This window comes from Schistocerca gregaria, unplaced genomic scaffold (assembly GCF_023897955.1).
Source record: "Schistocerca gregaria isolate iqSchGreg1 unplaced genomic scaffold, iqSchGreg1.2 ptg000621l, whole genome shotgun sequence".
In the NCBI taxonomy this organism is placed as follows: Eukaryota; Metazoa; Arthropoda; class Insecta; order Orthoptera; family Acrididae; genus Schistocerca; species Schistocerca gregaria.
The window spans coordinates 79,797-102,132 of NW_026062009.1; the positions used below are offsets into that span (position 1 = coordinate 79,797).

The 22,336-nt window shown below is 51.2% G+C and overlaps 6 protein-coding genes across 6 annotated transcripts; 3 read left to right on the forward strand and 3 right to left on the reverse strand.

Annotated features, from left to right (window-relative positions):
- The first annotated feature begins 60 nt into the window (after positions 1-60).
- LOC126317106 (uncharacterized) lies at positions 61-2,647 on the forward strand. Its single transcript, XM_049993082.1, has 2 exons — positions 61-253; positions 380-2,647. Exon 2 carries the CDS (start codon positions 485-487, stop codon positions 2,111-2,113), a length of 1,629 nt encoding a protein of 542 aa, XP_049849039.1. The 5' UTR covers positions 61-253; positions 380-484; the 3' UTR covers positions 2,114-2,647.
- A 654-nt stretch (positions 2,648-3,301) lies between these two features.
- On the reverse strand, positions 3,302-5,062 carry LOC126317122 (proline--tRNA ligase 2-like). Its single transcript, XM_049993098.1, has 2 exons — positions 4,487-5,062; positions 3,302-4,338 (listed from the first exon to the last, which is right to left on the reverse strand). Exons 1-2 carry the CDS (start codon positions 4,943-4,945, stop codon positions 3,325-3,327), a joined length of 1,473 nt encoding a protein of 490 aa, XP_049849055.1. The 5' UTR covers positions 4,946-5,062; the 3' UTR covers positions 3,302-3,324.
- A 53-nt stretch (positions 5,063-5,115) lies between these two features.
- Positions 5,116-9,487, reverse strand: LOC126317121 (uncharacterized). The gene is made up of 4 exons (XM_049993097.1): positions 8,406-9,487; positions 7,119-8,214; positions 6,885-7,010; positions 5,116-6,798 (listed from the first exon to the last, which is right to left on the reverse strand). The coding sequence occupies exons 2-4, from the start codon at positions 7,192-7,194 to the stop codon at positions 5,168-5,170; spliced, it is 1,833 nt and encodes a 610-aa protein (XP_049849054.1). The 5' UTR covers positions 7,195-8,214; positions 8,406-9,487; the 3' UTR covers positions 5,116-5,167.
- Positions 9,488-9,743: 256 nt separating this feature from the next.
- On the forward strand, positions 9,744-10,794 carry LOC126317079 (U1 small nuclear ribonucleoprotein A-like). Its single transcript, XM_049993055.1, has 4 exons — positions 9,744-9,910; positions 10,053-10,225; positions 10,310-10,442; positions 10,502-10,794. The coding sequence occupies exons 1-4, from the start codon at positions 9,826-9,828 to the stop codon at positions 10,792-10,794; spliced, it is 684 nt and encodes a 227-aa protein (XP_049849012.1). The 5' UTR covers positions 9,744-9,825.
- LOC126317078 (uncharacterized) lies at positions 10,443-13,631 on the reverse strand. The gene is made up of 4 exons (XM_049993054.1): positions 13,522-13,631; positions 13,376-13,429; positions 13,228-13,299; positions 10,443-13,118 (listed from the first exon to the last, which is right to left on the reverse strand). Exons 1-4 carry the CDS (start codon positions 13,612-13,614, stop codon positions 10,779-10,781), a joined length of 2,559 nt encoding a protein of 852 aa, XP_049849011.1. The 5' UTR covers positions 13,615-13,631; the 3' UTR covers positions 10,443-10,778.
- A 1,267-nt stretch (positions 13,632-14,898) lies between these two features.
- Positions 14,899-17,724, forward strand: LOC126317075 (GATOR complex protein MIOS-like). Its single transcript, XM_049993051.1, has one exon. It carries the CDS (start codon positions 14,899-14,901, stop codon positions 17,722-17,724), a length of 2,826 nt encoding a protein of 941 aa, XP_049849008.1.
- Positions 17,725-22,336: the final 4,612 nt, after the last annotated feature.

Consider the following 22,336-nt stretch of genomic DNA (forward strand, 5'->3'; position numbering starts at 1 on the left):
TGTTTTTATTTGGTTTCACCTGCTAGTGTTCAAGCACACAGTTTGAAGCATGATCTTCATCAGGCGCGTAGTCGAACACAGCTTCCCTGGTAGGGGGACTAGCAGAAGCTATTGTGTGAAAAGAAGAGCTGAATGTGATTGTTGTACAAATACGAATGGCTTGGAAAATCAAGAAACAGTCCTACGCAGGTCAGAAGGTGCCAAAACTAGAAAGGGGAAAATACTCGCTATTTACCCATGGAACACTGTCTCTGTATGAAAGCGTAATCTACTATTAAATGGAGGCAAGACCACAGCTAAATTTCCGTTGTCCCGAATTCAAAAATGTTGACTACCTAAAAGTTCCTCTACTTACAGCCTTTCTTTGCTCTGCTTTCAGGTATCAGGAAGAGCCAAATTACGCTGGTATAGCGACAGCTCGCATGCCTTGTCGGATGGCCCGCGTTCCGTCCCCATCAAAACGGAAAAGGGTAGGGAAACTGAAATGGATGCACTTGAATATTTGAACTACAATTGGAGATGTGCCGAGATAGCAGAGGAGCTAGAAGCTATGTTACACGAACCAGTTGAGAAGGAACAGGTTGAAGCTACAATTAAAAAAATTTTATCAGAGACGAATTTGAGACCATCCAGCGAGTTTCGTTTCCAGCTTGTTGAGCTTTGCGTGCGCATCGGCAGTGGAGAGCTAGGTATTCAAATACTCGACTGGTTTTACGAGAACAGGGTGGGGTTGGACACGGCATCTATCGATCGGATTTTATCACTTGTGCGCTTTTTTCCAGCAGTGTCCCAGTTTTATCCAGAGCTATGCAAAAAGGCGAAAGAAATGCAGGCCAAAAATTTCGAAGACAAAAAGGCTGAGGTAAAGAACAAAAAGAACACAAAAAATTACTGGGTACAATTTTTTACTTCCCCAAGCAAGATTGGCAAGAATTGTTTCATAGAAATTGGCGATCGATTCCAAATAAACAAAGAGAGCCGGTTTGTCGCGGAAAGTCCAATTGTGGAATCACGTGCTGTAGAAAGGGCAGTACGCCTGAGAAATGAAGTATCAAGTAAGTCAAATGAAGAGATATTGGAGACAAAAATCGAGGACTCAGTTTTGTTTGAAGTAATCATAGACGAGTTGTGCAATCGCCGATTGTACAGCAGTGCTATTCAAACACTAGAAAAGGTTGACAAAAAGATTCTTTCTATAAACAGTCTCCGTGCGCTTGTACCAATAGGCAAATATCACCTAGAGAAAGGGGACATATTGGGGATTATGAACTTGATCCAAAAAATGGCCGAACTCGAACTTAGTCCAACAATTGAATTTTTCAACATTTTGATCGAGTTCCACGTTCAAACGAAAAATTGGTTGGAGGCATTGAACGTCTTTATCAGACTTCCTAGCTACCGTCTCTCTCCAAATATCGATACAATTAACATCATGCTCTTGATGTGTTACGAGAACAGAGACTTATTTACGGCAAGGGCTCTTCTTTCAGAAATGAACACACGTTGGGAAATCGAGCCGAACGATGAGACTTGGCGGTACATACTTTACACCTGCCAATTTTTCGACGACGAGACGAACGCCAAATATTGCTTTAGCAATATTGAAGTGCACAATACGAAGGACTACATAGTGCTAATGAAACTTCACAGCAAGAGAAATAACTGTAAAGAGATGTTAGATATATTCGAGAAAATGGAAAAATCAAAGATACCTCAAAACAATAAGTCGTTTGCCAGCATTGTTCGCTATTTTTGCCAATGCGGTCAGCACCATGCGCTTCTAAAAATACTGGAACACTTCAAAAACGTTCACAACCTTTTTTTGAACCAAGTAACGTTTTTGGCCATCGTGGCAGATTCTTTGAATCAAGGCAAACTTGACGTGGCATTTAAACTGGAGGACTTCAGGAGTGAACATTTAAAAAATATGCTCAATGAATTTTACGTTTACACATTTTGCAAATGTCTAGCCTCAGATGCCAGATTTACAGACGCGTCCCGACGAATACGTTCTAGCTCAGAAAACAAGCTATTAACGTCTGCTGAATCCGAAAAGTGGAAGGAATGCATCGATGCTTGGAAAGAGAGACTTAGCGTCACGCTAGATGAGTAACTGGCTCACCAGCTCACAAAAAACAACTCTCAAGTCGAATCGAGGAGACATGATATCAAGGAAGAAATCAAGCTCCACGCGAAAACCATCGTGTTTATCACGTGTTCACCAAGGGTTTTGTGTCTGCGGACAACGCAGAAAACACGTTATAAGGTGGTAGGACAATCCAATTCTCACATATCTCACTTAAAGGAGTTGGGCTGTACCGCGGCTGGTCTATGCTTATTGTCCAGAAGAATTTTTTTGTTCGGTCCAAAGCGATTAAACAAAATCACCTGTCACGCACGAAACCCCCTAACCCGTTGAAACGGATCTCTGAATAACGGAGAGGCATATACGCTTTTCTGGGTCATCTGTCAACCGAATGCACCCATTCAAGATGAGCGGTTTAAAACAGACGTATTGTATCATGAAATCAGCTAAATGGGTTGTTGGGGATATTGTCAAGCACAGAAACTGACTTAGAATTTCATCCGTCCTCTTCGTCCTCAAATCGTCGGGCTCTTTAAAATTTTGAGAATAAAAAAGTCGTGGACTTCAAAAGTAACCGTTTTAGAGAATTGATACAAATTTGATATTTTGTGTTATTCAGTATCTTTTCTCGCAGAACTCATTCAAGGGCTACCTTACCTGCGAATTCGCGAACTGACTCTTTGCTTCAAAATACTGTCTATGACATAGACGTCCCCCGAATTACGTTTGTATTTTTTGATAACTCTGCAATCTCGAACAAAAGGCAGCTTTTCGGAAGCGTCTGCAATTAGCATCATGTCTGAAGTGTTGGATTTGTAAAACCAGGTGCATATAAATCCTTTGAAGAACAGTCAAAATTCGATTAGTGATTTTAGTGATCTATGCCGCCGCATCGCGAAAGAACGACTTGGACGCTAGCGCGCGAAGTTGAGGGTGGCGTTGTACGAATTCAGGAGTTTGCAGGAGACAAAAGAGCTGGTGATCTCAAGAAACAGAGTTTTGCGAAAAGAGCACCAGAAAGCCCGTCCAATCCTGTTGAAGGCGTCGACAGTTTTTAACGTCAGCAAATTGAAGGGGATGCGCATGACCTATTTTTAGAAACGAATTAGATGAGGTTATTGAGCCTGGTTTTTTTGTGAGGGGGATCATATTGGAAACGAGGAAAGGGATGAATAGATCAAAAATGTGCTTTGAAAAAAACAATGAATACAAGGGTACTTTGATATATAGTTTTGCTTTTAATAGGACTTGGCAACATAGGCCCAATGTTTGGCAGGCTTTCCTGTAACGAGACAGGTCATGCCAGGCTCGATTGTTTCAGTTGGGTCATATCCGCGAATCTCTGCGTTGGTTTTTTCTTGAATGATTTTTTCTCCTTCTTTCCCATCTAAATCGAAACTAAAGTAAGGGATTCTCGCAAATCCGCCACGAGTTTCGATAACTTTGATGACTTCTTCGAGGGTTTTACAAGTGACGACGTATGAGTCTGCTTTAGTCTTGGCTTTCTGCCTTAGATTGTTATCTATGTTGGACAATAAGGATCTGATTTTTGCTATTACGGTTTCAGAGGGTTCGAAGTGTTTTTCTGAAGTGTCGCGACGGACTAAACAGACTTGGTCATTTTCCACATCCCTGGGGCCAACTTCCATACGGATTGGTACTCCCTTCATTTCCCAGTAGTAGTACTTCTCGCCTGGATTTTTTTCGGAGTCGTCAAGATAACAGGGAATGTTCGCAGCTGTCAAAGTTGACTTCCATTTTTTCCCGGCTTCCACGCACATTTCTTCTTTGCCCTTGTAGAGGAGTGGGACGATTACCACCTGGTACTTGGCAATAGATGAAGGCAGAATAAGACCCTTGTTGTCGCCATGCGTCGCCAAACAGGACGCCAGCATGCGGGTAGAAACACCGAAACAGGTCATGTACGCGTGTTCGTTTGTGTTTTTATCCGTTAAAAAGTGAATGTCAAAGGACTTGGCAAATATCTGACCAAGGTAGTGCGCACCGACGGATTGCAAGACTTTCCCTGATGGCAACACGCAGTCGAGGACGTCGGTGTGTTCCGCACCGGCGAACTTGTCCCATTCTGGGCGACGCAGGCGTTTTCCGTACACTCCGAGGTGCTCGTTCAAGAGGTAGAGATAGGAGGCCCAGGCGTTTTCCAGCATTTGCAGAGCATCTTCTCTGGTCGCGTGACAGGTGTGTCCTTCATTCCAGTAAATTTCGCGCGCGCGAATTAATGGCAGCGTATCCTGGGGTGGGGGCCAAAGAAAAAACGTCAGGAAACCTTCACTCTGCAAAAGGAGGCGCGAGGCGCCATCGGGTGGCAATACTCGAGAGCGACGTAGTACGCCCGTGCATGAGACGGTTCCGAGGGGGCTTGAGTTACGAAACACGAACCTTCGTTTCATAGCGATATACACAACATGTTTGGTGAACCTTTAGGGGCAGGTCTCTGAATGAGCGAACCCACAGAGAGAACATGGAGTATATCGCCGTCTCGGACGTCGGGCGAAGCGCGCTCTTGGCCTCGAGGCTTTTGCTGCCGCCCTCGGTTACCCAAAAGACTTCCGGCGAAAAACCTGCCAAGTGTTGAGCTTCGCGTTTCAGGTACAATTCAGGAATCAGGATAGGGAATTGAACCTTGTCGATACCCAGCTTATCCCATTCCTTTTCTAGTATCTTCATCATTGCGTTGTGCATGTGGTAGCCGTAGGCGCTGAAGATTGGCATGCCCTTGATGGGGTAGCGCTTGTCCATAATGTCGGCTTCTATGAGGACGCGCTCATACCACCGGTTGAACTGTTTGTCTTTGTCGATATAGAAGGTCTCTTTTTTAGCGTCTTTGGAGGGCATCATCCTGTCCGAAGAGTCAAGGCGAGTTAACTGACTGCCGGGTCAAAAAATTTTTAGAAAAGTTTGCGCGAAAGTTGCCGCCTATCTATGGTGGCAAAAAGCCGGTAGGCGTTGCATAAATTGGATGGGGCACGCGGAGCGCGTCCCGTGGAACGGGGGACAGAGAGGGTGTGTTACAAGAAAGAATGTGTTTTTTTAATTTCTTACACGGTTGCAAGAATGCCATCACAGGGGGGGGTACCATACGGAGAGCGTATAGGAGTTGCTGAAGAAGCGGGAGAGGTAGTCTGAGTAGACGAGGATGAAAACGTCTACGGGTTTGTCGGGAGGGTAGTTGGAGGCGACGAGTCCCGTTCGGATGGTGAGGACTTGGTAGGAGCTGGTTAGAAGGCCCGAGACGTGTGCTTGGTTATCTGTGATGGACGGGATTTTGTCGATGGAGACGAGCATGCGCGGCGCACAGAAAAGGAGACAGTCTAGCTGGTGGTAATAGATGGTGACGACGGGAGTTGAACTGGGGAAGACGGTGAGTTTGTACAGTTGTTGTTCGCCCGACTTGACGAAGGAGGAGTTGATGGATTGTTTGTTTTTGATTTCGATGATTTTGGTGCTGCACAGCGGATCGGTCCAGCCTTCGGTGCATTTGCAGATGCCTTGGTAGGGGTCCCAGACGCCGTTGTTGTGGCAGTTGACGCTGCCGTACGAGAGGGTGATGTCGTATTCTAAGGCGCCGTCGGAGACGATGCCGATCCACCAGGCGGAGACGCCCGGATTGGACAGAACAAACAGACCGGAATCGTTGGTGCGGAGGGTCGCTTGCTGGTCGAAGGCGGAGTAGGTGGGCTTCGAACGGTTCGATAGGAAGATGGAGTACTCTACGACTTTCTCTGATTTGAGGATGGGCGATATTTTGATTTCGACGGGGTGGGGTGAAAAGGAGACGAATGCGTAGTAGTTCCAGTTGCCCAGAGAGACGTAGCCTCTATGTGGTTTTTGGGGGACTATGGGCAGGTCGTAGACGTTGCAGTACTCCCCGCTGTAATTTATGTCGCACACACATTCGCCGGTTAGGCACATGCCGTGTCTCGAACACATGTTGGTGCAGGTGTTTTCAGAGGAGACGGAAATAAAAAATGTGTGTGATTTTCCGAATCCGTTGAAGATATTTAGGGCAAGGAACAGGTCTCCCTTGCTCTCGGCGTGCATGGTCGTGATGATTTTCTTGCCCGTCTGGCTGACTTCGTAGCCGTCGAAGTGCTCAAGGGTAGGTAGTTGGCCGAACCTCGAGTAGATGCCAAATTGAACAGTTTCGTTTCCGCGCAAGCCGGCCTGAATCTTCAAGTTGTAGGTGACGCCTTGCTTGAGTTCTAGCTGGAAGTAGTTCCACGTGACGGAGGTTTCGACCTGGGTCTCCTTGTTGAGGTAAATGGGACTCACGTTCATGTTGCAGTACTCGCCTTGCCAGGGCTTGTCGCACACACACGCACCGTCTTTGCACGTGCCATGTCCCGAGCAGTTGTTGGCGCAGGCGACCGAGGAGCTGACGACGATGGTGTACTTGCACTTCAGAAAGCCGGTCACGCCGACGAAGTACTTCCCAGAGGGGTTTTTCACGCTGTACGTCGCGACGGGGCGAATCGACGTATCGCGATAATCGTACACATAAAAGTTTGGCAGGGCATTTCGCAAAATGTACGTGTCACAGTCTCCCGAACCAGCAGAGTCTGTCTGTTGTTGCTTGACCTCAAACACGATTTCCTGCTCTATGATTTTATTCGCGTCGAACACCCAGTAATCCCACTTCGAATCCGAAGACGTGGAACTGTACAGCTGGCCGAAGGACAGCTCATTGACGACTTAAAAAAAATTCGATGAGAGACGCTCTCGAACGCGCGCTCACGCCCAGCAAGGCGCAGTCTGCGAAGGGCTCTTCTTCACGTACACGTGTCACAGGTACTTCCATACCACCCAGGATCGCATTGACACGCGTTGTATGCGTACTTGCCGTGACTGCCGCACGGAAAGTCGATGATGATCGGCGTGTCCTTCTCCGAGGGCCAGTCCTCACCTACTCGAACGGCGCGTCAGCGCGTCAGCGACGTGAAAGGCGGCGCGAAGGCGCGCCCTCTCCCTTCCCGCGAATCGCGACCACGGACGGTCCGTCAGACGGACGTACCAGCGGCAGTTCCCAACAGAACCGCATAGAAAAGAACAAAAGCTACGCAGAGAAGCAAGACGGATCGGTTGAACATAGTTGTTAGTGGACGCGTGCTCCGGTCTAGAACTGGGCTCTGAAAAAAATAAAATTTCAGAGGCGACAAATCCGCGCAAGAATTGAGGAAAAACTCAAAGGCCGCCGAAACCTCCCCTCTCCTCGATCCGAGGGGATTCCGGCGACGGCACGCCGCTGTCGCCTACGCACGGGCGCGCCTCGAGTCGAGTCGGCGCGTTCGCCTCGCGGCGGACGAAGTGGGGCCTCGATTTTTTTTTTCCTCTCCTGCTGCTCGTTTTTGCTGAACAAAAAAAAAAAAAAATGAAGCGGAATCTCGCTCAGACAAACTTGGCGGTTCAATGCGTTCAGCGTGGAACAAACGCGCTACTTCGACGTCGCGAGGCGCCCACTACTGCGCCCAATTCTTGACGAATGCATTCGTTGTCGACAGCACTAGAGTCCTCGCCTTTTGAGAGATGTAGCCCCTGATGTACTTTTCCGCTATCAAGTTGGCGATGATGCACTGGGCTTCGTCCAGGTCCAGGTCCATGCCCTGCCACTGAAGCGCGGCTTGGAAGGTGCTGATGAGGATCTTTTCGTTTTTGTTGCTCAACAAGTAAACCTTCTTAAGCAGGTTTCTATAGAGTATGACGATCACACGTCGCAGGACCAGGTATATTCCCCGCTCTATGAACTTCTCGTTCTCCTCGATGGCTTTTTCGAATTCCCTCAAGTTACCGCTTTTCACAGCCAGAGATATATTCAGGAACTGCATGAGGTCGTACTTTTGAAGCGTCTCGCGCGTGGGAAAGCTGCCCAGGAGCAGCTTGACGGGGACCAGGTAGGTCAGGATCACGCGTCTGTTTTTCATGTACTTTCTGGAGCACTTTTCGAAGGCGGACGTGAGGTCGTTGGACGCCTGGACGTAGTTGCCGGAGTACAGTCGGTACTTGCCTCGGAAGAACTTGCAAGTGACGTAGTGCGAGACGGGGTAGGTTTCGAGACTCGGGAGGCGGTTGATGGTGTCCACGACAGTGTCGCACAGCTTGGTCGTGTTGAGCTGGAGCGGGTGGAGCGGGTGTCGGGCCGTCAGGGCGTCGCGAGGCGCGAGTTGTACGAGGGGCGGAAAAACAGAAAGCGTAAGTTACAAAAATAGGGCGAACTGTCAAATTCTCAAAAAGCTGCAACGGTCAAACGGGAGGCGCCCCCCCCCCCCTTCGACAGAACGGTGCGTGCGGCCTTTTTACATACATGAAAATAGATTCTAAATAAAGCGTTGGTCACGGCTAGGGCGCCCAATTGACGTTGCGCAGGTGCTCGTCCAGACACGAAGCAGAGCGATTCATTCAATGCCGCCGTCGCGAGATTCAGGCAGCTCTCGGTGGGCTGTCCCGCAGCTTGCATGGATCTGTCGGACCACAGAGAAAGTTTTCGCAAGTCCAATATAAGAACAGACCATATAGGAAGTGAAAAATTCAGTGAATCTCCTTCTCTCAGTTTGTTTTGGTAAAAAGTAAAAAGTGAGATTTGACTGCTCACTGTCGCCCTATAGTTTTTGTTGACATAGTTGGCACAAACGAGCAAGTGCCTCAAAACAATTTGATTCCAAAAATGGTGATTTATGTAAGATTCAATTTTTTCCTCTATGTGAGCATCCAGACTTTCTTTGGTCGAGCTGGACGCGACAATTTCCCCGAGTTCCGTGGCGCGCGGGGAGTCGGCCACCTTAAGCAAGGCCGAGAGGGAGTTAATGGAATCCGCGCGGACGATCGCGCCAAAGCTTCTGAGGTATTCTTCTAACGGGTCTCTGTTGACGGGGGCTGAACTACCCTCGCTGCCGTCTGTGTGGCTGGAAGGAGGAGGTGCCGCGCTAGGTGGTGGGTTGGAAGCGGCGGGCAAGGGGTTAGCTAAATCGGACGTATAGGTGTTCTCCTTGTTGAGTTTGCTGTCTAGATATGCCTGGTTGAGGTCCAGGATGAGTTGGGGAATTTTGCCGCGTATTCGAAACATGTCCTTGTGTTTTGCGAGCAGATTTTTTAGTCCTTTGAATTCCTTTTTGATGACGACGCCGGCCGAGGAGCCGAGGCGCTTGTTTAGCAGCTGGCCCAGCGTTGTGATGGGTAGAGGACCATTTTCTTGCACCAGGGCGACGATGTGGTTGATGAAGTACTCTTCGACGTAGGTGCCACTCATAATCGAGCCGTTCGTTGAGTGCCTTTACCTTTTTTTGGTAGGGCCACGGGAAAGAGGTGGGCCGGAATCGCCTTTCGCGAAGTGCAGCGGATACGGACCGAAATGGAGATGGCACTGAAAGAGACAGAAAAACGCAGCGACTGATAAAATCTTTTTTCGCAAAAGATAAAGAACGACACGTCTGGGCGCTTTTGCTCTATTTTTGCGCCAAAAAACAGGTCGACGCTCAGAGCGCGCGACTCCGACGGCCGCTCCGGCAGCGCAAGGCGCGGAGACGTCTCCAGGAGACCGAGGGGAGGCGAGTCGGCCGAGCGATTCTCCGCGGAGTTCTTTCTCTCCCCGATCAAAAAGCAAAAAAAAAAAAAAAAAATTCTCGAGCGGAAACGCCCAAAAAACAATTATTTGTGGCTAGGAAAGTTTACCTGGCAAATAGTAATAACGTTTGGTCCCGTTTGTCAGAAACAAAGCACCCTCTAACATGACCGGCCACAGCAATGATACGGTGATAGAGCCCAACCAGACGATCTATTTGAACAACCTGAATGAGAAAGTCAGAAAGGACGGTACGCGAGGACGGCGGGTAGAGAGGCTCAGACGACGTTGCTCGCGTCGAGAAAAGGGAGCGCGCGCTCTCGGATCCGCAGCGAGACGGACGAACCGACCCTGGATTGAGCGCTTACGTTTGCGAGGTGAGTTTGTGTGCAGAACTCAAGAGATGCCTTTACGCCCTGTGTTCGCAGTTCGGTCCCATTTTGGACGTCGTGGCCATGAAGACGCTGTCGATGAGGGGACAGGCGTTCATAGTCTTCAAGGACATAGCGTCCGCGTCGGCCGCCATTCACAAGTTAAATGGATTTTTGTTTTTTGACAAGCCAATCGTATGTATGGGCAAAAACAGGAGTGGTTCGCGTTTTTTCGGCCCGCAAGCTTACTTTTTCGAAACGCGTGCGAGGGGGGGCTAGAAGGCGCAGTACGCCAAGACGAAGAGCGACTTCATAGCGAAGTTGGATGGGACCTACTCGCCGAAGGACAGGAAGAAGCAGAGGGAGGCGGCTAGGCTGATGAACGAGAAGAAGAGAAAAGTCGCCGAAAACGGTACGTTTTTTTTTTTGTTTTTTTGTTTTTTTGGTACAGCTGACTCTCTCTGTTTGAAGCGGAGGGAGAGCCGGCGTCGAAGCGAGCGGTGTTCGAGGCACCCATTGACTTGAATCCCCCGAGCAACATTCTGTTCGTTCAAAAAATACCGGGAAACATGGCCGAGTCGACGCTGGCCAGCTTGTTTTCCAAGTTTCCTGGGTACAAGGAGACGAAGGTGCCTCCGAACCGTGACGTCGCTTTTGTTTTTTACGAGTCGGAAATTCAAGCTGCCAAGGCGATGGGGGAGTACCAGGGCTGGAAGTGCTCCCCCGACGACTACGGGTTGTTGATCACTTACGCCAAGAGATAGGAGGCATTGCATTGGTGTTGAGGGCGGTCGCAGGCGGTCGAGGCGCTAGAGGGCTCGAGTGCCGTCGCGACGCATTCGTTGTATATTTGCAGGTCGCTTTGGACGACGCGAAGGTGAGTCCATCGAGAGACGAGCTGTTGATAAGTGGAGGAGACTCTGCGGGTCGCGGTTGGGGTTAACGTTCTTCGTTCGAACGATAAAAATTGCTCAAATTGAACGGCGACACGTCGTTGACTTTTTTTGTCGTCCTGTTTGGGCGAGGACTCGGCCGTGCTCAGGTAGTTGGAGTAGACGCGAGGAGGGAAGGGTGGACAGAATCGAAATTCTTGGTTGCTGTCGTACGAAGGAGAGATGTGGTGACAGGCCTTTTCGGTCTGAAACTGCGGTTTTTTTGAAGTGAGGGGCGTCGTTGGTTCGACCGAGCGATCGTCTGCGTGCCAGAACCACTTCATGATGTTGTTTTTCGCGCCGTCGTTGCCGGCAGACCGCTTTTTGAAGATGTCGGAGTTTTCGCGCGAAAACAGAGACATTCGAATGGGCTTTCGGAATTTATGAAGCAGGTGCTTGTCGAACGAAGTGAGCTTGAACGTCTGATAGAAGTCGGCGTGCAGGTTCGTGTCAAAGGCGGTCTGTCTCTCGTCGGTCGCGATTTTTTCACTCTCTTCCTCGCTCAGCACCTCGGTCGCACAATCGATTCCTTCGTGCAGCTGTAGCGCCCTCTTCCACCAACACTTGGAAGAAATGGGATCCTTTTCCGGCGGCGGCGGACCGTGATGCAGCAGGTAGTCGGACTCCATGTCCCAGAGGTGAACGGACTTCTGCTCCCACGGTCTGAAGACGCCCAAAAACAAATTGATGGACCTCTGCTTCTCTTGATCCGTGAACGTGTTCCGATAGCGCCTCTGCAGCGTCTTCAAAAAGTCCAGGCTGTACCCGACGATGGAGCTGTTCGTGAAGGTCTCCACCGTGTGCGCCAGCCCGGAGCCGCCGTACTGCAGCGCCAGGCGGTGCCCGATAATCTCGTACAACTTCATCAAAACGAACGCGAGGTCAGAGTCGAACGCGAGGTCGTCGTCTTCTTTCGAGAGCTCCAGCACGTAGAGCTGCTTGGCGAGTACGGACAGGCCTATGAGGTACTGAGCCGCGCTCGTCCTGTCGATGCTGTCGACGCAATTCGTCCTCACCACGCCGCGCTGTAACAGGCACCGCGACTTTGGCAGCTGGTCGCCGCCAGACTGCCAGCCGCGCCCGCGTAGCCCCCTGAAATTCGCCCCCCGCGGGGCCTCGGAACAAAACATGCGCGTGTGCAGCAGCGACAGTCGAGCAATCGCCTTCATGTCGCGATAGAGCTCGAACTTGCTGCCTTTGGCAGCTTTCTTGAAATCCCAAGAAATGTACAAGATTTTCGCGTCCTCTTGAGTGATGGTGCTATTCACGAACTGGACGCACTCCTGGAAGGCGCTGCGCAGCAGGGTCTCGCGGCAAATCGACTCCTTGGACTTGACGAGGTTCAAGATGATGACGGGGTTGCCGTACCGCGTCATTAGGTCCATGAAGTGCAGGATGGTGGCGCTGTAGAACGGGTCCACCTTTTGAATGACGATGGGCAGCTTGGGCATGATGCTTTCGAGTTGTTCGGACCAAAACAGGGGGATCGAGGCGCGGTGTTGGACGTAGGCGACGAATCTCTCGTTCCCGACCCCAAGGCCCGAATTTGACAGCACCTGTTCAATTTCGACGTCGTTGGAAGCGTGTCCCCGCTCGTCGCAGCCGCGCTTCAAGTAGCGCGTGCCCGCGTAGAAGCGGGAGCGCCTGGCTATGAGCACCAGACAGACGTTTCGGCCGATCAGGTCCAACGTCTTCTGCGCGTACGCGCCGCAAATAACCGACCGCATCCAGTACGCGCTGACGGAGCGCTCAACGAGCGTTGAAAGCAGGTAGTGGTTCCAACAGAAGGTCTCGTTGAAGGGCAAACGCCCGCGACGCGGCCTGGTGGAGTTTGCCTGCATCGTCGAGGTGAGGTCGTAGGTGGGAGACCAATAAAAGTCGTCGCTCAGTTCGAGCGAGAAGAAGATGCGTTTGTATCGCTTCTCCTCGGAAGAAAGGGGCTCTTGGATCGAGTAGTGAGGAACGGTGTAGTGCTTTGTCTTCTTAATGGCGAAAACGCGATGGCGACCGATGTTCCCGACCTGAACTCTCTTCTTAATCAATAGCATGTAGTAGCAGCTAGTCAGGCGAAAAAAACCCAGCAGGCCGTAGCAAGAGGTCAGGCGCTTCAGCCCGCCGGTGCTCTTGCTGGTCACGTCCAAAAACTTCAAGAAATTCTTTCAGAGTGGTGAGCAATTCTTCGCAGCTCGCGGCGAGGGCTCTCTGAGCGCCGGGGCTGCGCTCAGGAACGCGCAAAAGTTTTACGTGTCAAAGGCTCACACATACCACCGCCTCGTCTCTTGTGTAGCTCTTATGGTGCTCTCTGAGGTTCAGCTGGTCTCGGGGCATTCTGTCAACCTTAGGGGCTCGGACGCTTTTTAGTATAGAGAGGGGGGAATCAGGGGGCCGGTGCGAGGAAAGTCGCGGCACCTACCTCCAGCACTCTGTACGAGGTTTTCCTTACGTCCCACCCGACCAGGCAATAGCTCTGTCGTCATTTGGCGGGGCGAGAGAGGGAACAAGCGATTAATGGGGAGCGGACGAAAAGAAGCTGGGTCGAGGAGGCCAAAGGGCCGTTACATTTTTCGTCTCGAACACATCTATTTTGTAAAGGTAGAAGCCGGGCGGACGCAGTGCGACCCGCGAGGTGGGGGGCGAGCCGTCCTTGCGCATTTGAGAAGAGAGAGAGTGTGTGTGAAAGGAGAGCGCGCGAGAAAGCGCGAGCGTCTTCAAATTTCGAAAAACAGGCCGGAAGCTTTGTGTGGGGGAGAGCTTCAGACGGCCGGGGGGGGGGGGGGGCGCGGGCATCACGAGGGGGGTTCGGTCCATCGCTGGAAGGAGGGAGGGGGGCCCGAGGTCCGGCCGCGAGGCGAGTCGAGGTGCCGTGAAAGAGGGCCGGATACAAGAGGAAATTCGTTGGCGCAGTTTTACGTCAACAGGGGGCTTATCTTTTTTTTTTTTTTTGCCTTGCAGGAGCTCAGCTGAACGACGCAGAGGTCCCCCCCCTGAGGCCGAGTCGAAAGAGGGCGCGAGGCACCCAGAGCGGGTGGGGCGCGGGATGGACGGGCGAGGACGGTCCGCGGGTGGAATAGGCGCTCGCCCACGACGGGGACGGAGAGAGAGGGCGGGCGCTCGGAGCGGCCGAAGCCGTCTTCTAGGAGAGACCGACCAGGCGGGGAGTGCTGGGTTTCGCCGGATTGCGATCGGGGCCGGCAGGGAGGGAGCCGGGGTGAGTCGGGGCCCTCTCGAGCACGGGGAGAGCGGGAAAGGAGGGGGGGGCGTGGTGTAGCGCGCGACGAAGCGGTCTCTCTGAGCAAGGCTAGTGGCGCGAACAGATTGTAATTTTGGCTGAGCTTCTTTTTTTTTTTTTTTTACCATCTTTTGTGCGCAGGTTTTTTTGAATCTTGTTTCGGACGCGGGCTTAAGAGCGTTATGAGTGTCGAAAGGAGGATCCTTTATTCACCTCACCATGGCAGCCAATTCATGATCTACGACGGTAGCCTGAAGTTGTATGAAATGAAAAACGTACGCGTGGAGTTTCGGAGGGCCGGGGTTCCGCGGTGGATGGCGGACGGGCTTCGGCGCGTTCGGGGGCGCGGAGTGCGAGCGCGTTTGCGTTGTGAGGGACGGGCGGGACAATAACCATGAAAACGGCTTTGCGCGAAAAAAAAAAAAAAAAAAAAAAAGGACGAGAGCTTGTCTGACAGCAGAGATGGCAAGGGATTTGCCGTGTGGGAGCCCACAGGTACTGCTGCTTGATTCCCGGACGGATGCGACTTCGGTTTCTCTGACCCGGAGAAATGGTGCCTCTTCTTCTTTTTTTTTTTTTTTTTTGAAAAAATGCAGAGATAAAAAGTGGGCCGAAAAGGAGGGTCGTTCTCGTCCGAGAGAGCTTGGAGATTCAGACGTTGAAGGTACGTCTCTCGCGTGTTTGTAGGGGCGGCGCTGGAGAGCGCGATGGAGCGAGGCGAACAGTGTCTGACGCGCGCGTTTGAGAAGTGTTTGGATTGGTCGACGAGCAGGACGGAGCCGAACTTGGTCGCGATAGGACAGACGACTGGTCGAGTTTTGCTGATGAACATGGGGGGAGATCGGTCGTCCGACAGGATCAAGAGCGTTTTTGCGCCGAAGCAGCCGCGACAGTGCAACGTGGTGGCGTGGAATCCCGTGTTCCACGGTCAGCTCGCGGCTGGATTCGATCGGACGCGGTCCGATCATTATTCGTGCATGGTTTGGGACCTCAACGAGCTGGAGGACAAGCACGAGCTTTCGCTGCCGTCTCAGTCGTTTGAGTCGGAGTCCGCCAACTGCTTTTCGCTGCCGACGGGGTCTCTGGACGAGAGGTACGGCAATTCCCCGTCCGCGGTCGCGGAGTACGCGGTGCATCCCAAAGTGAGGCTGGCGAATTTGGAGGAGACGTCGTGCTTGGCGTGGCTCCCGAACATGCCGCATTGCCTGATGCTGAGCACTAAAAATCGCTGGATTCGGATATACGACACTCGACAAGGAACTAGCGCCGTGTCCAGCGTCAGCATCGCTCCGACGAGGGCGGTCCGCGGCATTCGCTTCAGTCCGGTGCACCCGTGCTACGCGGCCACCTTCAGCGGCGAACCCGGAATCAAGTTGTGGGACATTCGCTCGTTCAGAGAGCCTGTGCTGCAAATATCGACTGCCAGTCGCCCGGTGGAAGTAGCTTGGTGTCCCGTGCGCGGAGACTTGTTGGGCGGCCTCCTCAAGGAGGAGACCTGCATTCGCGTCTACAACGTGTCGGGTTGCGAGTCGTCGCAGCAGGACGCGGCCGCACCGCTCGCCGCGAGGTCGAAGACTTCTTCGGCCGCCTACGGGGCGCTGAAAGACGCAAAAGGCGACGACGGACCGGGAGCAACCCCATTCTACCAATATGTGAGCAACGCCTACGAAGTCCTAGACGCCGTCTCAAGCTTTTGCTGGCACGCCAGCAGACCGCAGTTGCTCTGCTTGAGCGCCAACAACGGCTTGCGCATACTCAACATAAGGAGACCCATCACCGTCTCTTTCAGCAACCTGTCGCGACTTTGCTTCGGCTTCGGGTCTCAGCTCTTCGAGGGCCCTGTCCTGTCGAACTCCGACCCCCTCGCGGCCGACTCGGCCGCCAGCGACAGCGACACGTCCAAACCCGCTCCGGAGACGGGCGATCAGTCTTCCGTCGCAGACGCCGACAAGGACATCTCTTTGGTCATGCACCAAAGAGCCAAAAGAGGCTACGGTGGCGACGCGAAGGCGAACCGCGAGCTAGCGCGCACCTTCAACAGCCCGGACATCCTCTTCGCCTGGCGCTGGCTCTGCAACGCAAAGTACAGCGTAAAAAAAAATACGGCCGACTTCAGAGGCGTCTACTCGATCATCAGCCGCTCGAAGGGCTCCCATGTCTCCTCCAGCCCTCTGACGCCCGTCAAACCCGCGGAAGATGCCGAAGACGCCGACTCCCACCCCAGCAAGACCACCCCCTCCTCTCACTCAATCGCCGGCGAAACCACGCCCCAAGTCGCCTCCACGACCGCCGACGCGGACTCGCCCGCCATCGCGTACCTCCGGTCCATCCACACCGTCTACACGTCCAGCGAGAGGTCGCTGAGCCTGCGCCTCTGCGGATGGGGATTCGTCTCCTACCAGAAATTCTGGTCCAACATCGAAATGCTAGTCGAAGGCGGACTCGTCACCAAAGCAGTCGCCATCGCTCTGTTCCACCTAGAAGTCCAAGCCGCCATCTTCGTCCTTCGCATGAAGAACCACTCTCAAGACCCCGTTCTAAAACTCATAGACATGGCCCTCGCCGGCATCAACGAAAACCCCTCCGCTCAGTGGAGAAGTAGCCTCCAATTCCTCAAAGACCAGATGATCGACCCCTACGCAATAGCCATCGTCTCCTTTCTCTGCAAGACCGAACGCGACGGCTACCAAGACATCCTCGTCGACTGCAAAATCTCCTTCTTGGACAAAATCGCGTTCGCCTGTCGATACCTAGACGACGAAAGCCTGAAAACCTACCTCGAGGCAACCAGAACCCAAATGATCAAGCTGGGCCTCCTCATCGGCGTCGCCCTCACCGGCATCGACTCCACCGGCGGAGGCGTCGATCTGTTGCAAGAATACCTCAACAGAACCTGCAACATCCAAACAGTCGCCCTGCTCCTCTGCCACACCTCGCCTCGAAAAAACGCCCCCGACCGCCGCCCCCTTCTCTGGATCGGCATCTACAGGCAGCTCTTGAACACCTGGAAAATGTGGATGGAAAGAGCCCAGCTCGAAGCCCTCAGGGGCAGCTTCCTCGGCACTCCATTGCTGCCCCAGGTCGTCGTTCGGTGCAACATCTGCAGCGCGCCTCTGAACGCCAGCAAAGGAAACCTCTCTCACTTCAAAATCACGGCGCCCATCAAACTAGGACTGCTCAACGAACCAAAAGCTCTAGCCACCACCTCCGCCCTCGGCAACGCCAAGACCGCGCCCGGCATGCCAGAACCCTCCATACAAGACAAAATAACGACCGCCTGTCCATCCTGCCACAAAAGACTGCCCAGGTGCGCACTCTGTCTACTTCCTCTTACTTGCGTGGTCCCAACGCCCAACAGCCTGCAGAGACACGACGCGCCGGTCTCGCACTCAGGCGCTCAATCTTTCGACAACTGGTTCTCCTGGTGCCAAACGTGCAAGCACGGCGGACACGTCAAACACCTTCTCAGCTGGTTCGAAGAAAGCAACGTCTGTCCCGTCGCAGACTGCGACTGTCGCTGTTCATTCCGCTAAAAAAAAAAAAAAAAAAACTCCAGCCCCCAAAAGGCGCAAAAACGGACGCCTGTCCCCACAACGCTCTCTTTCTACGCCCCCACGCCGGTAGCGCCTCTCGGCCGCACCGCAACCCTCCCCGTAAACCGCCAACAACTCGTAACACATCACCGCCTCCTCTTGGAGCTCAACGAAGCGCTGCCTCTAGAATCCTCTTCGAAAAGGCTCTCAATCGGCAGACGCTCACGCTTCGTTCGACTCGCGCGCGGCTCAGACCACACCTCGGCAACTCTGTCTCCCACCCCTTCTGACATCGACGCCTGTCCGTCCTCGTTCTCGGCAACCAACAAATCGTCCACCTCTTCGTCCGATACAACCTCTTCGTCCTCTAAAGCCGACTCACCGCGGTCAGACAAGTCCTCCGACTCCGACGCCATCGACTCCCAACTTCTCTGTGCTTCCTCTTCAAGCTCCTCCTCTTCACCTGCGTCGTCATCCGCCAACGCCCGCGCGTCGAGACGCTCTCTCACTTCAGGCAAACTCTCAGAAACGCGACTCCTAGACCTCGACAGAAATCCCGGGCTCTCCTTTATCAACTGATCAATACTGGCGGCGTGGCTCTCGCAATTCGTTGCGCTACTGGACACCGAAGATTCTCCCGAACTGCTCAACGGCGTCAACGGCGCCTCTCCCTGTTTCAGCACCGCAACCGAGGCCCTAGACAAAGACGTGCGGCCCGCATCCCTCTTGACAGACTCAGCCACCTTGCGACGCAGGGGTGGCGTGCGATTCGCAGCAACGGCCTCTATCACCTCTCTAAAGTGAAAGTAAGCAGGAAACTGCTCGGTCTGCTTAGCCCGCTCTTCTAGATCCTGCCACCTCCTCGACAAACCGTCCGCCTCTCTCCCTGAATCCTCCAACTCTTTTAAAATGCTTCGCGCCATCTCGGCGTCGATCCTGCACAAAAACGGCATCACCGCGTCGGACAAGAACGGCTGTCGAACAACCGGATCCTCAAGCGCGTACATTAGACCGTGTCGTATCACGTGCATCAGCTCTCTCTTGGCGGCCTCCTTCTTCACCGCGAACGCAAAAGACTTGGAAAAGTGCCTCGAAAGCTCCCTCAAGTAGCCAAAACTCTCTGCATCCAAATCGTGCGACTCAAAATAGTATCTGAGTGCGTCCAGTTCAAAGCCGTGATAAGACGGCATTTTCTCCTTCAATTGGACCAATATCTTCCGAATGCATTCCTGGACCACGTATCCATGCTTCAGGTACCGCGACAATATGCAAGGCGCCCATTCTGTGCCTTTGTCTCCAAACACCTGGTTTAAAATCAGATAATAAAACTCTATGCATAAAATCTCTTTTTTTTCTATTTCTACTTCGTCTTCTTCGTTCGTAGGTATATCCATCTCTCTTTCGTACTGAGATTTGACGTTTTCAACCACCTCTCCTTCCGCCTCGTAAACGAGGCCCTGTTGCCCAATCGAACTCATACTCGGAGAAAAAACGCGCAGCATGCGGCACAAGTATATGTGCGCGCAAAAGGCGACGTCCGAATCTTCGCTCTTCAGAGCCGCGTTCAACAGCCTGACCAGCCTTTCAACTCGCGACATAATCGCCGACGTGTCTTCATCAGTGACAGACTGCGAAAGGTGTTGAGCAGACGCATCCTCATCCAACTCCTTTTTGCCGGAGGAAGGCGGCTTCGCGACGACCGAAGACAACTCCCACAACACCATGTTGAAGCATACCTTTATGCAGTACGACACCGATTTTTGGTTGGTGACGTTCTCTTCTCGAGCGTCAACCTGTCTCTCCAAAAAAGCAAAGATGAAGTCAAAATCAATTGACGGATCCGCAGAAAACCTCTTTACGACAGCACACAATCTCGCCAAGCTCACTTCCAGCTGAAATGAATCAAGGCCGTTTTCCTCTCTTGGCTCATCCGGAGAGCCAGAAACAATCTGCGGCGAAAATTCCTCGAGCGCCTCTCGCAGCTTCTTCAAAATCTCCTGAACGGAAACGTCAATAAACCGATGGGATTCGCATTTAGACCTAACGTGGGAAAGCGTCGACACAACCGCATCCAGGACGTCGGGAGAAGTCGACGTGAGGAACACGGATTTTAAAGCAGAAACGTTGTTATTCAAATTCTGCAAACAAAGTTTTGTTAGCTCGATCTCAATCGTCCACCCTAGAGTGCAATCGCGCAAGTCTGTGCGCCACGTAGGACACTTTGGCCTGAAAAATAGGGCGCATCCCTCTCGCGGTAAAAACACTCACTGCATCACGTACAAGCTCGCGCTTATTTTGAAGCACCGTTCTTTTGAAAGAAAAATACTTTGGCAATTGCACCAAAGATTCTAAAACTTGATCTTGAACTTTGAAATGGTTGAGAAGTTCTGGCACCCTATCCAGCATAATGCTGGTGAACTCATTGATGCAACGAATGTTCGTCTTTAAAGGCTTTTTCACCTGCGTTACTGACTCTCCATTAATAGTTCTAGCGCTCGCGACCAAGACCTTTGCCAAGAGTATTTGCTGAGAAAATGGCAGCTTTTGTTTTTTCTTTGAATAGCGCAAAAGAGAGTCTATAACTTTCCAGGCGTAAAGTATGTTATCTTCGTATTTCGTTACATTGCAAAGCGCATTCACGGCATAGTCTGGAAAATCAGAGTACTGAATTTTTTCGATGGCATTGAGAAAAAGTCTAATCTGTTTTTCAACGCTCGACGATTCGCTGGTTTTATCTTCGTCATGTTTGAGGCAAACCAACAAGAATTTGGCTGCTGTTTCACGAATCAGTGCGCTTTCATGGTTTATCATCGAATGCGCCTTTAAAAGCGTAGACTCTGAAATTATATTTCCAGCATGCTTATAGAGTAAAAAAAGGGCGCGAAAACCCAGAACAGCAGTCTCTGGATTGTCGCTGATGAAATAGTTCTCCAGCCGCTTTTTGTGGTATTTCGTAAAGTCAGACAAAAGCGGGCGCAACGTATCAGATTCGTACAAACGGACATATGCCTGCATGCTGGCATTTCGCACTTTGACCTCCGAATCGGATAACAACCAGCCAATATATTTCAGGTAGTTACTGGTCAGGAAAGGACCGGGATATTCCGCTATCCATTCTCCCAACGTCTTGATAGTGTCCGCTCGAATGTCTGCAAAAATGTCGCGGTACCTGTGCATGATAACATTTCGAAATATATCTAAGAGGAACGAATCGTAGCTCTGAACAAGTTGAGATATTTCCTGGATCTTTTTTTTCAAACCCTGCTTTTTGCTGGCGTTTTGCTTTTCGGCAAGTATAGCGCTTTCATATTTAGTGGATACCGCCAATCTAGAGTTGATAATAGACGTAATGGCCTTGGAAATACAGAGAACAGCAAACGTAGCTGTATGGCGAATAGCGCGCATCTTAGAACGGGACATAAAGCATGTCCAGTTAATCAAGTGGGACAAAAGGTCTTCAGAGGTAGAAAGCATATCTTCAGGCAAGCTCATCCAAAATTGAGTGAACAAACTGCGGAACGATTTGAACTCTTTAGATTTGTCAATCAGAGGATAAGTGCCCCCTGCAGAAAGCAACGTATTAACATTGTCGTTTTCCAGTTTTGTTACAAACTTGGCCATCTCATCCTCCATCGCGTCGATCAAGTTTCTTGTCATTTCCCCCTTTATGCCACACGACTAAAGAACCAAGAAAAGATCAGATAAAACTAAAAATCGGATCAAAACCTCAGCTGACGCCAAAACTGACCGTCGCACCTTGATAATAAAATCTACAATTCTAATAGTAAAGCCTAGTTTGTCAGCTTTCCATTCTCTAAACCATGAGGGCATAATGTTTTTCAGCGCCGAACCGCCCTTAACCACATCTGGAAAAAGGAATAATAGACAAAGAAGATGAGGTCAGCGCTTGTACCTTGGAAATGCTATTTGCACGTTATCCGTGCCGTCAAAAGTCAACACTTTTCCCTTCTTAGGCTCGCCTCGAAACCATAAATATACGAGCAGAGAAAGGAGTCAAATTCTCACATACGAGATACATACCATATATATCCACTACCTCCTTAATTTGTTGAACAGGATGGCTATCATCCGCTACTGTTTTCGAAGCCTCTCTTTTTGACGAACCAGATAGAGACACGATTTCGTCTAAAATAGCCGAGTTCGATTTTGAAGAGTCGAACGAACCGTTGCTTATCGTAGAGGTCTCTTTAGAAGAGGGTGATTTACGTTTTAAAGATGTCTTGACAGGTTTTTGTGAAGTGACATCACTTTTATGTTTCCCAAAACTAGAGACCAAAATTTTCGATGTATTAACGATTAAATCATAGCATATTTAACAAGAACCAGGGGCTAGGGAATCAAGATTGTAGAAATTTATAATGCCAAAATACACATGGGCATTAACTTCAAAACATACTCGTCACTCGTGGAATCGCCCAATGATCCTCGTTGCCTTTTATTGTTTTTGGGCGTTTTTCTTAGTTCAGGCATAGTGAGGCGTAATCAATCGCCGAAGTTTGAAAGAGAACCCAATTAGCTCAAAAGAAAAGCCTGATAAAAAATTATAAAATTTTTGCAAGTATCAAAAGTTTCAATACGTTTTCTGTTACAT

Coding starts and splice junctions, on each gene's coding strand:
- LOC126317106 (XM_049993082.1), top strand. CDS start 485: ATGGATGCACTTGAATATTTGAACTACAATTGGAGATGTGCCGAGATA.
- LOC126317079 (XM_049993055.1), top strand. CDS start 9,826: ATGACCGGCCACAGCAATGATACGGTGATAGAGCCCAACCAGACGATC. Junction 9,911..10,052: donor TGAGAAAGTCAGAAAGGACG/GTACGCGAGGAC, acceptor GTTTGTGTGCAG/AACTCAAGAGATGCCTTTAC. Junction 10,226..10,309: donor TGTTTTTTGACAAGCCAATC/GTATGTATGGGC, acceptor AGGGGGGGCTAG/AAGGCGCAGTACGCCAAGAC.
- LOC126317122 (XM_049993098.1), bottom strand. CDS start 4,945: ATGATGCCCTCCAAAGACGCTAAAAAAGAGACCTTCTATATCGACAAA. Junction 4,339..4,486: donor TATATCGCTATGAAACGAAG/GTTCGTGTTTCG, acceptor CCCCCACCCCAG/GATACGCTGCCATTAATTCG.
- LOC126317075 (XM_049993051.1), top strand. CDS start 14,899: ATGGAGCGAGGCGAACAGTGTCTGACGCGCGCGTTTGAGAAGTGTTTG.
- LOC126317121 (XM_049993097.1), bottom strand. CDS start 7,194: ATGTTCAACCGATCCGTCTTGCTTCTCTGCGTAGCTTTTGTTCTTTTC. Junction 7,011..7,118: donor TCTGTTGGGAACTGCCGCTG/GTACGTCCGTCT, acceptor CCGTTCGAGTAG/GTGAGGACTGGCCCTCGGAG. Junction 6,799..6,884: donor TGGAAGTACCTGTGACACGT/GTACGTGAAGAA, acceptor ATTTTTTTTAAG/TCGTCAATGAGCTGTCCTTC.
- LOC126317078 (XM_049993054.1), bottom strand. CDS start 13,614: ATGCGCAAGGACGGCTCGCCCCCCACCTCGCGGGTCGCACTGCGTCCG. Junction 13,430..13,521: donor ATGTGTTCGAGACGAAAAAT/GTAACGGCCCTT, acceptor AAATGACGACAG/AGCTATTGCCTGGTCGGGTG. Junction 13,300..13,375: donor CCTCGTACAGAGTGCTGGAG/GTAGGTGCCGCG, acceptor CGAGCCCCTAAG/GTTGACAGAATGCCCCGAGA.